The 15,606-nt window shown below is 42.9% G+C and overlaps 1 protein-coding gene across 8 annotated transcripts in view; it reads right to left on the bottom strand.

The window, feature by feature from the left end:
* DOCK7 (dedicator of cytokinesis 7) overlaps nucleotides 1-15,606 on the bottom strand; it is a 177,473-nt gene that overhangs the window by 7,573 nt on the left and 154,294 nt on the right. For 3 of the 8 annotated variants that reach the window (XM_075067656.1, XM_075067654.1, XM_032795503.2), the window contains 6 exons: nucleotides 15,321-15,513; nucleotides 14,656-14,799; nucleotides 13,349-13,480; nucleotides 11,717-11,731; nucleotides 2,046-2,171; nucleotides 531-620 (listed from right to left, as the gene is read on the bottom strand). In XM_075067656.1, coding sequence (XP_074923757.1) covers nucleotides 531-620; nucleotides 2,046-2,171; nucleotides 11,717-11,731; nucleotides 13,349-13,480; nucleotides 14,656-14,799; nucleotides 15,321-15,513 — 700 coding nt within the window. Of the gene's footprint in view, nucleotides 1-530; nucleotides 621-2,045; nucleotides 2,181-11,716; nucleotides 11,732-13,348; nucleotides 13,481-14,655; nucleotides 14,800-15,320; nucleotides 15,514-15,606 lie in introns of all 8 variants that reach the window. The other 5 variants (XM_075067657.1, XM_075067655.1, XM_032795504.2 and 2 more) reach the window with 2 other exon arrangements.

Consider the following 15,606-nt stretch of genomic DNA (forward strand, 5'->3'; position numbering starts at 1 on the left):
AGCTTGTGGGGAGGGGGAAAAGCAGCTCCCCCCTAAAATGTGTGGGTCTCCTTCTTGTCTGTGCTCATCTGCAGCACTATTCCCCACTTCCCTATGGCACCTCTCTGCTGGTCCAGGACCCTGGAGGAAGGAGAGGGCAAGGCAGATGCTCGAAGATGGGGCAATGAAAATTACACCATTCCCTGCATACAGCAGAGATGATGAGGAACAGATAATGCAGCATGAAGCTGTATTATCTTTTTCACTGAGTTCTCTTTGCAGTGGGGATTTCAGAAGGCTCTGGCTTCCCACTGATCTCCCCAGGATCCACAGGGCCAAGGAGCATGTCCTGCAGTCTATTCTGCATTCTTCTGTGGGAACAGTGGTGTGGGTGGAATCTCCACATAGGGATCCTCATGGGTTTGCCACCTGTCAGCCCTCTCCAAGGAATTTCATTGCAGAAGAGGCAGTATCCAGCCCAGGATTTTTCCCTTTGTGCTTTAAGTACTTAGAAATGGCTTAGACTTGACAGTTGTACTTTGCATTCTTACCTTGTTAGGATCTAGTTTGCATTTGTCTACAGGATTAGAGTCCTTAATCACTTCAACCACATCTTCACCAAATCGCTCGCCGTAAAATCCCTGAAATGGAGAACACTGCATTGAAAGACAACACCTATTTCTGTAACCATCGCAAGAGGATTGGAGAGATCAGGCCAAATTCAGCACAGGCGCAACTCCAATTGCCTTCAATTCAAGCTATGCCCGGGCTGAATTTAATCTGCTGAACTTGGAGAATTAATCAGTTCAGTTCTAGGGATTACAGCACAAAAATTAGAAGCCAGGATGGCTCTAAATCCTTCCAATCTCATATGCTGACAAGTCATCTGGCCTCCTTGTGAATCTGTCACAAGGCTGAACATTGGGCATAACACAGGATCTTTTTGAAAAGCAGATGTTGCAATAGGATTGGAATTTGCTGGTTTGAATGAATTAGATATGGGGTTGGGGAATTTGAATATCCAGATTCTAACCTCAGTTACACAATTTTAAATTTGGAGCAGCTCCATTAATTTCAATTGAGTTACATCAGCAGGGTAACTGAGATCAGAATCTGGCCCTATACTTGCCTCCATTTGATCACAGAAGGTATACCAATAAGTGAAACAAACTTTACAGGCTATATTTTCCAGTGATTTTAGGTGCCTCATTTTTTTGGGCACCCAACCTGAAACACCTAAAAGGGGCCTGATTTTTTAGGGGCCTGACTTTTGGGAGGGAGGTAGGGAAGGGAAAAGGGAGGCTCATCTCTTTACATTTGTCTACAAACTGCTCTGATTCAATCTCCAAAAGCATTGTCTGAGGATACAGAAGAAATCCTAACAAGCCAAAGTAATATCTCCTTCATGCAGTCTCACTAAGGGGAAAAAGATAAACACCACCTGGTTTTGGTGGAGCAATGAAACAGAAGGGCTGCGCAGTGAGATCCCGGAATGAAATATTAAGAGAAAGGGGGAAATGTTAATGCAGAAAAAGAACAAATTTGAGAAGGATCGAGAGGAGTGACTGTAATAACTGTATTAGCGAGAGCCAGCTGCACTGACAAGGATGAATACACAGCATAAAACACCAAGAACACGGAAGTGATGTATCAAGTCTTGGCCTCTAGCTACAGGACTGAGTAAGTCAAATTATTGTTTCTGAGGGGAAACACAGGGAGGCCATGCAGGTCCCTCTGAGTAGAGAGTGGGGTCAGTGGTGGGAGGGAGATGTGATGGGGGCACTGCATGCTAGAACCGTTCTTAGCAGCTGAGTCACTGAGCAACACTCTGGGAGAGCTGGGGTAACTTAGAGCAGCTTATGTTATGCAGGAGGCTGTTCTGGTCCCTAGAGCAGCCTAGAATCAGGCTCCAAGCAGCACAGCACAAAATCTCCCCCATAGCCTTTGCCTAGTGATTGTTGTTTCAGCTACTACCTACGTTTCATGATAACAATCCAGCTTTTAAGGCTTGAACAGCTCAACTGCAATTTACAGAGGGAATTTCAGGTCTGTCACAACAATCTCACCTCTAGTCTATGGGAAATTTCGGCTAGCTTTGTTATCGCAGGCTCCTTGTACACAAATTCTTGTTCATCCAAGTCTCCAAATTTAGTCCCGTAAAAACCAACCCGGAAGTATGTACCAAACATCCGCTTTCCATCCTACGTTTGGAGAGACAAAAGGCACTTCAGTATAAAGACTTGTTCACATATGTTGTAAACCTGAGTGTTTGCAAAAAATTTGCTCCTGACTTTGAACTGCCATTTGCTTTGGGAGGTGGGTGGGTTGAGGGGATAGAGGTACCTGGGCTAATCAACACTGAAATTCAAGTTACAGCAAACATAACACTGAAGATAAACTCAAAACTAGTATCAAATCAAAGTTATTGGAGATAATTAATAGCCTGATCCTGCAATGAGTTCCCTCCTGGGAGGATCCCTATTGATTTAGGAGTGCAGCCATCCCTGAGGCAGAACTCACTGCAAGATCCTGAGCTCCACTGAACTCACTGAAACTGTGTAGACATACATCAGCTGATTAGCTGGCCCTAGGTTTAAGGGAAATCAAGCTACAGCCCTTATCCTGCAATCTGTAGTGAACAAGCAAACAGACTGCTACATGTCTATCCAGCCCCATTAAAGTCTAAGCGGCCCCAAGTCAGAGCCATCTGTTCATGCACAAGGGCCTATGTCAAGATTCGCTTATACTGTGATTTAAAAATAATCCAAAATTTAAAAGGTGTTTTATTTATTTTTTAAACATTGCATTGACAGAAGCACTTTAATTCTCCTAGGGTAAACTACAGGGCCAAAGTTACTCCGAGTGGAAGCAGATGCAATTCCATTGGCTTCTAGGCCCTTGCTCCCATTTAAGCCAGTGATGAATCTGGCCCACAGAATGGAATACCCATGACAATTAAGTGAAACACACAGGTTTTTGTCAGAAAAGTCACATTTTAAAAAAGTGAGACTGAAAGATCGGAAGAAACATATTTAAAAAAAAAAATCACACCTCTGATTTTGTTAAGGATCGAAACAACTCATCACGTTGCATGCAGAAACTAGACATGCTTTTTAGAAGATGTTCACCTTTACTCTCATGGGAAAGTGTGTGGCAGAACAGAATGCATTCTCTCTCTTAATCTTAGTGCTTGGGTGTCAAATGGCACCTCTACATGTCTAGCCCAGAGCGTGGGATTTGTATTCACTATTTTGCGGTGGGGTAATGCCGCAAGGCATTTTTGGTGATATTTGACTACTTTTTAGGTTAGGTGCAGAACAATTTCTGCAGTAAGTTGATCTTTTGTGGTGATGATGAAAATAGTCTGGACGGCAGGAAGGATACAAAACTGATAAGATAAAAAGAATCTGATCCATGAAAAATGACCAGTCAGAGGAAAGCATTCAGATATCTTCTGAGAGTTCTCCTGACTGCTTTTAAATATTGTAATAAAATTGTAGTTTGGGTCCATTTTCTTCATTTCAATGACTATATTTCTTTGTAATGAAAATACATAATTGTTTGAGAGCCACATTATCCCCTCTGCCTTGGTGGGTGGAGAGAACAAAAAGCAGGCAAATTAGAAGGGGTGGAAATGCCATTCGCAAAGCATCACCCCCCACCAGCCTAACTGAACGCCCTTGGGAGTTGTGGTTGATGAGCCCTTCAGTGCAAGGAGCTGCAGCACCTGGAATTCTCAGGTCCCTACGCTCATAGCACGAAGTGGTTTTATTGGTTCCTTGTGCAGCAGAGGTGCCTTTCCCCTGGACAGGGCATGCCTGCCTGCCTGCCTGCATACCTAGCTCTCTGCATCTGGTGTACAGCAGAGAGCTCCCTGAGAGCAGGAGCTTTGTCTATTTCCAGGTTCCCCATGGCCACAAGAACAGGAGTTTTCCATACTCCCCTAGATTACCAGAACAGAGTAGAAATGAAGAGCTGGAAGATGGCACAGCAGATGCTTGAGGTGCCCAGGGCTGAAAAAAAAGCCTCTGGTTTGTTTTTGATGGGTCACATGCTGGCCTTGTTACAGGGAAGTTACTAGAGAAAAACATTGAGGCCCCACTTCAGCAAAGGACAGGGTGTAACTTTAAGCCATTGAGGAATCACACTGGGCCTGGCTTCACACGTGCTTAAATGCACTGCTGGGTCAGTGCTCTAATGGATTAAGGTATTTTAATCAAAGTACTGGATGCTACATTTGGGGACTATCAACCAGGACTTCCTCCGTATCTCTCAGCTACCCCTTATTTCAGACCCATACCTCCTCCTATCCCACTCAGTCTTGGTGTCCTTTACTCTAACTTATCAGACTGGTCCATGAAACCCAGGCAATGGACAATGTTATCTAAGCTAAAGAAAATGCCTCCTCATTTCCAGCTCACTGTGCTATCTGTTTTTCTCTTTCCATCATTTGAATAGCAATGCTCGCATGTACACAGCACCTTTCACCACAGGATCTCAAAGCACTTTACATAGAATTATTAGTTCCATTATGCAGCTGGGGAACTGAAACACAGAGCTATTCAGTGTCTCTCCCAATGTTACGCGGAGCCTGATCCTGTATTACATACATGTCAATGGGAATTTTGTCATTGTCTGGTGAGCACAAGATCACACCCACAGCGAGTGAGGAACACACTTCAGGTCTCCTAATTCCTAGTGCTCTTCCCTATCCACTAGACAATGCTGCCTTCCTTTTTGGGTCTTTGTCCCATGTTACAGGCCTGATCCTGCTCTCATGGAAATAAGGGAGATTTTTGCTATGGATTTGCACTGGTAGGATTGGGTCATGTATCTCTTCTATTTGGGCCTAGGCATGTTGAGAGGCAAGCCCTGCATCCTTTAGCCTTAATGGTACAAAGCAATATTCCAAATACATTTTAAAAAGTTCTTACAAGTCTCCATCGATGGCAATTCTAATGAGCACCTCCTGAAAGTCACTGGGCACCCAGTATAACAAACTGAACTCAGTGGGAGTGGCAGGCACTTCCCACCTTCCAAGAAGTGCTCAGTTCTGTGCAGGATTGGTCCCTATGGTTCTGATCGTCTGAGATGCTGAGCACTTCCGATAAGGTGCACAGTGCCCTTAGCTCCAACTGTGCTCAGTTCCCCACAAATTCATTTCTAAAACTAGCTGGGTTCAGTGTCAGAATGAAGGGGTTTGGGCCTGATAAAAAGGGATATTGGCTTCACCAGTGTGATATATTATGTAAAAAAATATATACTACAACCAAAGCAATGGTTGCTTAAAATAAAATGTGAAAGTCCTTCCAGGATGCATTTCTATGCACCCACCTCACAACAGGAAAAAATCAAAACCCACAGATTTTTCAAAATCCAAGGCTCAACCGCCTGCATGCTATTCCCTCCGAGAGGCTGTCTCAATAGGAAAGGAGACAAAAACGGCTTTGAGCCACCTCTGTGATCTCCTGATCTTGGGGCTGTAGCGTCCCTGGCACAAGTTGGAGCAGCCTTCAGGCTGCTCTATTGTGTGTAAGTCCCAACAGCCTCCTGGGTCACAGTAAGGGTTCAGAGGGATCTAGGGGTATCCTGGCCATACCCTTATTCCCTAGACCATGCCGACACCAACCAAGGATTTCCCTAAAATAGAGAGAATTCTCAGATGGCCAGCTTTTCCTGCTTTAGGGCTGCTTTGGGTTGTTGGAGTGGAGCAAATAAGCCTTAATCTTGGGGGGGAAATGGTGGCTAATGATTTCAATGGCATGAAGCACTATGCCAAGTAATAAGTGCTTGCAGGATCAGGCTCTTAGATTGTAAATTCTTGGGGCATGGACATTGTCATAGATACTTTATTAAGCACTAGGCACATTTATCTTGCTATGCAAATATCCACAAGTAGGAAAAGAAAATGTTGGCTGTTCACCATTGCAAAATATTGAGGCTTTATTGGGTAAATTTACTAAACCCACATACAACCAGCGTGATCAGGTTGTGTGTGTGCACATGTACAGGTACATACATATGTACAGGGCAGTGACGGCAAAGGCAAAATCCATCTCCCCAGTCTGAAGCCAGCACAACACATGCCAACATCCTTCACTATCATAAAGTCCATTTACAGTGGCTTTTTGTAACAATGAACAGTATTTTAAGCCAGAAACCCAGTCACTTAAGCTGAATCTCTGACTCCTGAAAATGAACCAAGCGAGGCGATATGAACAGCAGGTACGATCCCTGCCACGTCAGTATGGCTGGCAGCGTTGGTTAGCGCATTAGCCTTTCACCTCTGGAGTCCTGGGTTGCAGCTCCCTATTAGTCCAAATCAAAAAACTGCCCTGCAACATGGTGTATTCCAGCCCAAGGGGCATCCGTGTTAAAGACTCAGGACCTGAACAGCAGGGATGTTACACATCAGAACTGAGGAGCGTGGGTGGAGCTTTCACGGCACCTTGCTGCAGACTGTGAGATTTTCATTCCTGGGCTCCAGGGCCTTTGGTTTACACAAGTCACTCTGCTGCACTGAGGGATTGTGTTCCAGCAAAGACAGTCCCACAGTTCAGCAGTGTGCTTCAGAAAGGAGTGAGCCTGTGTCAGTGCCAGTCCGCTGGTGGGGCCTAAGCAGGAAAAACCCTCCCACCCTCCAACACATATTGATAATTAAGACGGGGGGCCCTTGAGCTGCTCGGGACCTAAGCAATTGCTTAGTCTGCTTATGCCTAGCGCTGGTTCTAAATTGATCCTACCTACATAGGCAAAAAATCATTTTCAGACACTAGTTTGTGCTAAAAAGATCCTCTGGTGGGGGTGGTCTGCCTATGTGGACATACTGTTTTTCTCCTTTCCATAAGCGCCCACTTCAGGCACAAGCTACATCATTAAAATGTCTTAAAAGGCAGGGGTTTCAATAACATTTAGCCCCTGGAAAGCTGGGGCAGGATTTCTTTAAGGGTTAAATAACATGGTAGGAGTGCTTATGGTACAAACTCTGGATTCATGTACGTGAACCCTGTAGCCGAGCTGCCCAACATGCTAAAGCACCAACTTCTTCCCCCTTTAGCACCATAAGAAAGCATGTTTCCCTGATAAAAAACAATGAAACATCTCCTGAAAGCCTCCTTTCATCTGCTGTTCTCTCAGCTTTAACCACTTGTGATCTCCATTTATTGTTGGGAGGTCAGCCTTGCTAAGTGGGCACAAGATCACTGACAAACAAAGGAAATATTTTAATGTATATCTGGGTTTTCAAAGGCTCATAAGAGAGTTAGGTGCCCAAATCCCACTGAATTTCAGCCTTAATGCCTGTGTCCCTGTTCTCATCAATGAAATGCACAGCTGCCAAGCTTTGTGCAGTTCAGTGTATGACATGACATGCAAATTATTTGAAAATATGCAAATCAGCTTATTAAACATGCATATTTGCAAATACCTTGTATATGATTATAAAACTTTGGCTTAAGGTCAATACACCTCTACCCCAAGCACTGCTGGGGTGCTGACATGTCTGGGGAATAGGTGGGTGCTATCTAAGTGGAGGTGGCTGGGAGAAGCTTTGGGGTAGTTAAGAGCAGCTGGTGGGAAGGCCAGGGGAAAGGGTAGCTGAATAGCCTGAGGTAGAAGCTGGGGACAGCTATGTTTGTGGGGTGACTTTTGAGGGCGGGACATTGTGGAAAGTTGAGAGCAGCTGGCTGGGGTAGAAGTGGGAATCTGCCAGAGATGGTCTGGTTGGTTGCCAGGTTTGGGGGAGAACTGGGGCCAGTATTGAACCCCCTTCCCCTCAGTGCCACTTGCTACTTCCTACCACCATCACTGCCGCCACCTGGATGCCCTTTCCCTGCTCAGATCCAGTAGGGGGTGCAGCGACAGGGAGCTGGCTTGGCTGCCAGCTGACTATGAGCACTCATGAACAACTAATTACCCCCGGTGCAGCCACAAGTGAGTATCTGCATGTGCAAACCAGACAGCTGGGTGCACACACACCCCTCTGTATGGGCAAATGCATAAGTGCTATTTTTATCCTTCACATATTTTTAGTAACTGTGAACCTCCTGGAATTAGGAAAAGTCCAGTTTCCAGCTTGGCTGGGAAATACCGAAGGGCTTTTGCTTGTATTAAGATGGCGTTTGCTCGAGTTACTATAACTAGGAGCCAAGTGAGCCAGTCAGGCAAGGGTTGATTGCGGAGTCAGAGGCAGTTACATGCAAATTTGGGATTAATCAATTCAAATCATTGTAGCCTTTGCCCAATGGTATTAAAAAACCCAAGTCAGGCACCTAGGACAAAGTAGGAAACTGGACACAAATGGGAGGTAGTGGTTCTTTGAACTCCACTGTCTAGTGTGAGAAAGGTGGCTCTCCAAAGGTGTTTGTTGACTGGGCAAGACTGAAGGACAACATCAGTCTAGGGCAGAGATCAGCAACCTCTGGCACGCGGCTTGCCTTGGCGGTTTGTTTACCTGCCATGTCCGCAGGTTTGACTGATTGCGACTCCCACTGGCCGCGGTTCGCCGCTCCAGGCCAATGGAGGTGGCGGGAAGCAGCGGACAGCACAACTTTTGGCCCGTGCTGCTTCCCACTGCCCCCATTGGCCTGGAGCAGCGAGCGACTGGCTGAATCTGCCGTCGCAGCAGGTAAACAAACTGGCCCGGCCCACCAGGGCGCTTATCCTGGCGAGTCGCGGGTCAAAGGTTGCTGATCCCTGGTCTAGGGCTACTCAAATGTACCTCGGTAGCAAAAGTGAAACAAATAATTGAATTCCACGGCTAGTCTGTTGGCAATGGGCTAGATCAACATTTCTCAAACTGGGGTCTGCGGACCCTCTACTCTAGGGAGTACACGGGCCCCACTGATCAACTCCTCTCCCTTCCTCCCTCAACTCCTCCCCTTCTCTCTCAGTGCCTCCTGCATGCCGGGGAACAGCTGTTCAGCGGCATGCAGGAGGTGCTGGCAAGGACGGGGAACGGGCTGCACTTGGGGGAAGGGGCCAAAAGAAGTGGGGAAGAGGAGGGATGGGGTGGAGTGGTGACAGGAATAGGTGGGGCGGGGAGCGGTCTGGGGCTGAGTAGGGCAACAGGGGGTCCGTGAAAAATTTGAAATCAAAATGGGGGTCCTCGGGTTGATAAAGTTTGAGAACCACTGGGCTAGATGATAATGGTCTTGTGTTATGAGCATGTAGTGACTCTAATTTTGCCAGGATTTTCCCACAGAAATTAAATCAATTCCAAAGGCCCTGTAAACATAGAACTGAAAACAAAACAAGTCATTTAAAAATATTACATTGTTTCTGAAGAGAGCTAAAAATGCAGTTATGAGGGAGAAATTATTAACAAAGCATTTTCTCGCCTATTATTTCAAGAAAAATAATAGGTCTTTGGGAGGAGACGAGAATGAAGGTGAACACTGAGTAGCCATTACAGAACTGGCAGAGCAGATAACAGCCACCATGATTTATGAAGAGTTCATGATTGTTATTATGCATGGTAAATACCTTTCAAAATCGCTGGGAATAAAGATTTAAAGTTATCTCTTGCATACACACCAAAAGCTTTGCCAACTAGATTGACCTTATTAAAGGGCTGAGAAATTAGACACAGTGGGGGGCCATCTATTGACAACAGGGTAGCTTGAGTATAAACGCAGGCAGAACTGGCCCAAAATAGGTATGAGCAAAAATAACTCCTTCATACACGTTAGAGGGGGAGTTGATAACCCCAAATCTCTCTGTTATGGTGTTTTAAATTTTCTTGCTGATTTTAATCCAATGTACAAAGTCTTTCGACAGTCTTGCCAACTCTTAAAGTCTTTCAATGTTTGGTGGTTTTCTTAAAACCACCAAAGCACCAGCTCTTGGAGTCTTGTGATTCGGTAAGAATCTCCATTGGCTTTGCTTTTAAACCCACCTGGTTGCAGTGAAAAGCATGAAAAGGTGAATCCTAACAGCTCAAAAACCAGAAGGTAAATAAAATTATTAAAAAACTCATGATTTTTAAGCAATATCTCATGAATGTTTTGAGATCTGACTCACGAACACTTGAGTTGGCAATACTGCTCTCTCTGGATCTTTTAGTTGGCATTGCTCTTTGGTAAAATGAAATTATTGAGGTCTCCACAGAATAAAAAAAAAAAAGAAAAAATCCACAAAGTAGGAACTTACCACAACAGACAATAGTAAAAGTGGGGAGTAGGGTCAGCAACCAGGGCGACAGAGGAGAAAACAGAAAGTATTTTAATTAGGGAAATTCCAAAAAACAAATAAGCAGCAATTGGCAGCAAATAAATAAATTAAAAAAAAAAAAAAAGAGGTGAGCATCAATTAAAATATTTTAAAAAATAAGGAAAAAGAAAAACATGCAACAAATGTGAAGGCTACAAAGCAAAAAGCTCAGCAAAAGGTGGCAACGAAAGTCCACACAGTAGACGAGAACATAAACCATGAGTGTGTTTTACCATGCAATAAAACAAGACTGAATGATGTTAAAATCATAACCAATGACAAGGGGATACTTCAGGGGTCGATTTAGCATCATGAAGATTGATCAAAATAGATGCTCACAGGCTTTCATTACTTATTGGCTACTGAGCACACATAACTTACATTCTATGATACAAACATTAGATTGCTTGGTCACCTCATCTGCTAGGACTTGTCACAGTAAAAAGCAAGCAATTTACAAGGCAAGTTCTTTTACATCAGAAATTACAAATAAACTATTGAATTTTAATTCTTGACAAGCCAGAATTAGACACAAAGTTTATACATCTCTGGCCAAAACTCTAAGTGTAATAGAGAATATGTAGGACTTCTTATGTAGGCTCCAACTCAGAAACGTGTGTGCTTACGTGCTTTCCTGAATTGGAGTCTTAAAAGTACTGAACAATCTTGATAGTAAGAGTGGACCAGATTGAGTTGCTTGATTTAAAGTAAAGCAGAAGCAAATATCAGTGCTTGAAAAGCTCTTTTGAAAACTGAGGAAAATAACCTAGGAGTGTATTTACAAAACGTTAAAAAAATCTTCTTAGACCCTCAAAGTCGATGTATAAGAGCAAAAATGCAAACACAAGCAACTGACCTATGAACTGATTCATCAAAATCCCAGTGAACTGGTCTGTGTGAGAGATCTAGTGGACATCGTTTATTTTTAATCCAAATGAGCGTCTCTTGTGGTAGATATTGTAGAAATGCAAGCATAGGGCCTCTGCTAAAACTAAAGCAGCAGAACAAAATCTCTGGCATTAAAAGAATTGAGCTATTTTATTCCCACCCAAAAATCTGCATTAAAAAAGGTATTCAGCATTTGTTAATTACCAAGATTAAGTGGCTCTAGTATGAACGAATGTCTGCTTAACCATTACAGGTTTCGCTTTTGACACCTTTGAGCATAAGAACTTAAATCGACCCCTGTGGGTGGGGTGAAAATATGGAATGAGGAGATGATATTCTGTGTCAATGCTGATGAGAAGAATTATAAACAGAATATAAAAACAAACTAGTGATGATATAGTGGCTCATTCACCAAAGAACCTCATTAGTGGAACACACTGGCATCCATGCACTACCTACAGCTTCTTAGAAAGAGTTTCCTACAACTACCACAATCGTTTTATTGATATTTCTTTGGTTAATGAATTCAGTTTAAACAGCAGACAGCAACAGAAATACCCACAGCTAGCACATGTGGGCAAAGCGTTGGCATGAGTCATCTGATCAATTAGTGTTCTTTACTAACTAAAATATTACCTACCTCCCAGCCAGTACTCTGTATAATAAAAAGTAAAAAGGGCATGTCACAGAAACAAAGAGAGATGTTTCAAAGGCCAAAACATGACCACTAACGTAAGGTATTATTAATCCGAAATGGTCTCTTTGATTATAAGTTACCAGGCACCTACAGTGGCCTACTGTTTCCTTTGGCTGAGAAGAACATTACACGATTGATTAGAGAGAGATCAACCACTTTTTTGTCCTTTAGTATTCTGTTTATCGTGTCTGGTTAATATCAGGAATTCTGGCACAGCCAGTTATGTGGAGAGAGCAGGGCCAGATCCTCAGCGGGTGTAAATCAGGACAGTCAGTGGAGCTATGCAGATATCCATCCACTGAAGAGCTGGGCCCAGCTTATACTTTTATAGAAGTGTAAGTAAACCAACGGTCACACATACCTAGGCTACGTGAGGGCTGCATACTAAACCATTGTACTGGTATTTGTTTTAGAATTGGCTGCTGAGTTCTTATGCTCAGGCACAGGAAAGGACAAGTGCTATGGACCAATCCTGTAAGGTAACAAGCACCTCCATCTCCCATTGAACTGAGGTCCACTGAGCTCAGTGGGAGTTGAGGCCTCTCAGCATCTTCCAAGAAGTGCTCAACAACTCACAGGATGGGTCCCACATAGCTGCTCTGACCCTGCAAGATGCTGAGTGTCTCCTATGTAGCGCCTTCAAATCTGACTGAGTATAAGCCTCAGTTCAGGAAATCTTCCCAATTCAGGACAACTTTTAAGCACGTGATTAACTTTTAGCTTAAAGTTAACCATGTGTTTACACGGGGGCCACAGTTTTTACAATAAGCCCAGTCGGAAGTGAGCTCAGTGATTAGCAGCCTATTGCCTGATCTTACATCACTGCCTTCAGTCGGAGCAGGATCAGCTATGAGGTAGCTAGTATTGCACGGAAAAGAGCAGGAGACTGCACAATGTATTTAGCCGAGACTACTGCTTTGCTAATAACACAGCCCAGCTACCTCATTCCTAAGTGTTTGCTTTTTCAATGACATGGATAATGTTGTCTGACTTTTAGATATACTGGTGGATACAATTTTAAGGATTTTTTTTTAAATAACAGGTGTTTTCAGAATGAAATCTAATTTCAGAGGCAAGGAAACAAGGATATTTTGATTTTCTTTTACATTTTTGTTTAACGAAAAAAGGATTTTGGTGAAATTCAAAATAGCTCAGGCAGCCTATGAAGAGCTAAATAAAACCCAAGCATTTCTTAATGTTATTTAGCAAGCTAAATGGAACAAACCTTTTTTTTCCTAGCATGCAACCATATTTTAAAATAACACCTGAAATTATACATTTATAACTAGTAAGCACAATGCAACTGACAGATTTCTTATTAATGCCTCATCATTTTTGTTATTTACATGAAAAGCTTGCATGTGCAGACTTGACATCCTTGTATGATTATAAAGGTCCCAAGAGTCAATGCTCATCAGCGATCCTTGCATTTACTGTGGACCATCATTTTGACGTTATTCGTATAATCTGATTGAAATAGCTATCTCCTTGATAGTTAGCTTTGGTGGAAAACAACGCTAAAACATTTCAAATATCTTCACAGTTCATACTGCAGCTGGAGATTAAAATCATTACCTGATGAACAATTTTGCTGAATGCTTCTTGGAGTTTACCATGAATTGTGGACAGTTTCTTGGCATCTCTGTTAGCTTCATGAATAGGAATAAGGACTTTGTAAACCTCATTAACTGCTTCATACATGCCAGCCTACAAAAATAATATGTATCAGATGGATCTTTCTATCAATTTAACAGGAAAAGAAAAGAAATACACCTGGTATATAATGCATGCTCACAGTACTTCAGTAACTACGATTACAAAATTGAAGTGGTTGCTTATATGCCTACATTTATTGTAATTTAATCAGGAATTTTTTGGAAGGGGTATCAAATCCTCAGTAATTCATAGACCCAAAAGCACATATAGTAACACATTTCTATTTATTTTTAATAAATGTATTTATTAGTGAAGAGGAGGGAAGCTGAACCAAATATTAAATAAGTCAATGGGAATAGTATCTATGTCCGAGTGCACAGTATGGTCCATTAGGTTTAGTGGACTTGGGTCTATGTAACTTGTATATTGCATTCTCAGACTCCAGGAGATGGGACTTGTGAAGTGTCTCCCTGAAGAGTGTCTGCCAAGTAGCACCATTTGCCCTCTGACCCAAGGTGATCTGACTAGGGTTCCACCCATCACAGATGGATTTAGAAGTATCTGCAGAGGCACTATGCCTCCCTACTCTCTCATGGCTTTGCCAGTCCATTGCAGGAAATGTGCTGCCAGGCTCTGTTGTCTGTTGCCCCGCCACAGGGAATTCCAAGTCATGTTGTGGTAAATAATTGCCTGTCTCTAATGGGTACATTGCTACCATTCCATTACCATCCCAACCTCTGCCCACTCCCAGCACCAGTCTGCGCTCTCCCTAGCCACAAATTACAAACCCTGTCTAACAGGAGGGGCATCTGTGGTACGAGGACAGGGAGGCCACAAAGATACCACTCAGCAGCTGTGTGCACCAGTCCCCTCTACTCAAAGGGGTGGAAGGAACTACATGGTCTTTAACTATTAATGTAAAGATAATATTTCTCTTTCACTAATGGTGAATTAGAACTTGAATTAGAGATTCCCAACTAACTAAAACTCAATTACCTGAAATGCTGAAATGGAAACAAACCCACAAAGCCCACTCAGTGATAGGCTATGGTTGATTACAGGGGCTAACTAAGCTGCCCAGGATTAAAAATGCTATCAATGCCATAAAAATAAACCAAGTGATATGGCAGAACTGTACAGTTTCATTTACAGAACATTTTCCTGAATACTGCCCAGCATTATGAGGGTTGCTGAAGTAGATTTATAGAGAGATTAAAATCTTCTACCATGGAGAAAGACGCTGCAGCCTGTTCCAGCAATCCCACCAGACCTGCTTCTGTAAAATACTTCCCGGAACAGATACCTTCTTCATCTGGTGAGACAACATCATCAGAAACTGCGGATTCTTCCAAAACATTAGAAGATATGTTCTAAGGAGACACAATTTAGATAGAGTTGAAAAGTTTTAATTAAGCAACTACATTTAATACTACAAAAGAAACAATCTGACACTGGGTCAAAAAGCTTTATTCAGTTTTTACTCAGGCCACATCCTCTTTGAAAGAGGCAAATTTCAAGTATTTTTCATTTCGCCACAGGCCCTGATCCAGCAGAACACTTATGCATATGCTTAACTTTAAGCCAGTGGGACTACTCACATGCTCAAAACTAAGCATGACCTAACATGCTCTCCTGGATTGAAGCCTGATGCTCTTAGTCACAACCTAATCACAAGAACAGTTTTCAACAACTGTTTCAGAAAAGTTATACCCTGTCTGGAACAGCAAAATTGTATTAGATAAAGCTGTTTTCAGGGCTGCTTCTTGAAAATGCTTCTTAACATGGCCAACTTTGATTTGTACTTAAGACTTTTATTATTGCTTCATATCTCAGTATTAGGTGGTAGAAAAGCAAAATGTACAATTTTGGAGGGAGAGAAGCACATTCCTACCTGAAATGTTACACACCCTACAGGAAGGTATTTTCGATCCTCAAGCATGCTTAAATATTCAGCCACGAGAGCTGCTGAGTGGACCAAACACTGGGCAGATTCAGCATGATTGCTCCTTTCAGAATGCTTTCCAGCCATGTTCTGTAACCAGGTCAGTCGCAGATCTGGGGAAGTCTGATAGCCCTTTGCAATTCTAGTTGAAAATAAACGTCTCACAATTAGTGTTTATTTACTTATATGTATATTTTACAAATACCCATACATAGTTCTAGGCTTGAGATAAACA

The sequence above is a fragment of the Chelonoidis abingdonii genome, chromosome 7, assembly GCF_003597395.2.
Source record: "Chelonoidis abingdonii isolate Lonesome George chromosome 7, CheloAbing_2.0, whole genome shotgun sequence".
In the NCBI taxonomy this organism is placed as follows: Eukaryota; Metazoa; Chordata; order Testudines; family Testudinidae; genus Chelonoidis; species Chelonoidis abingdonii.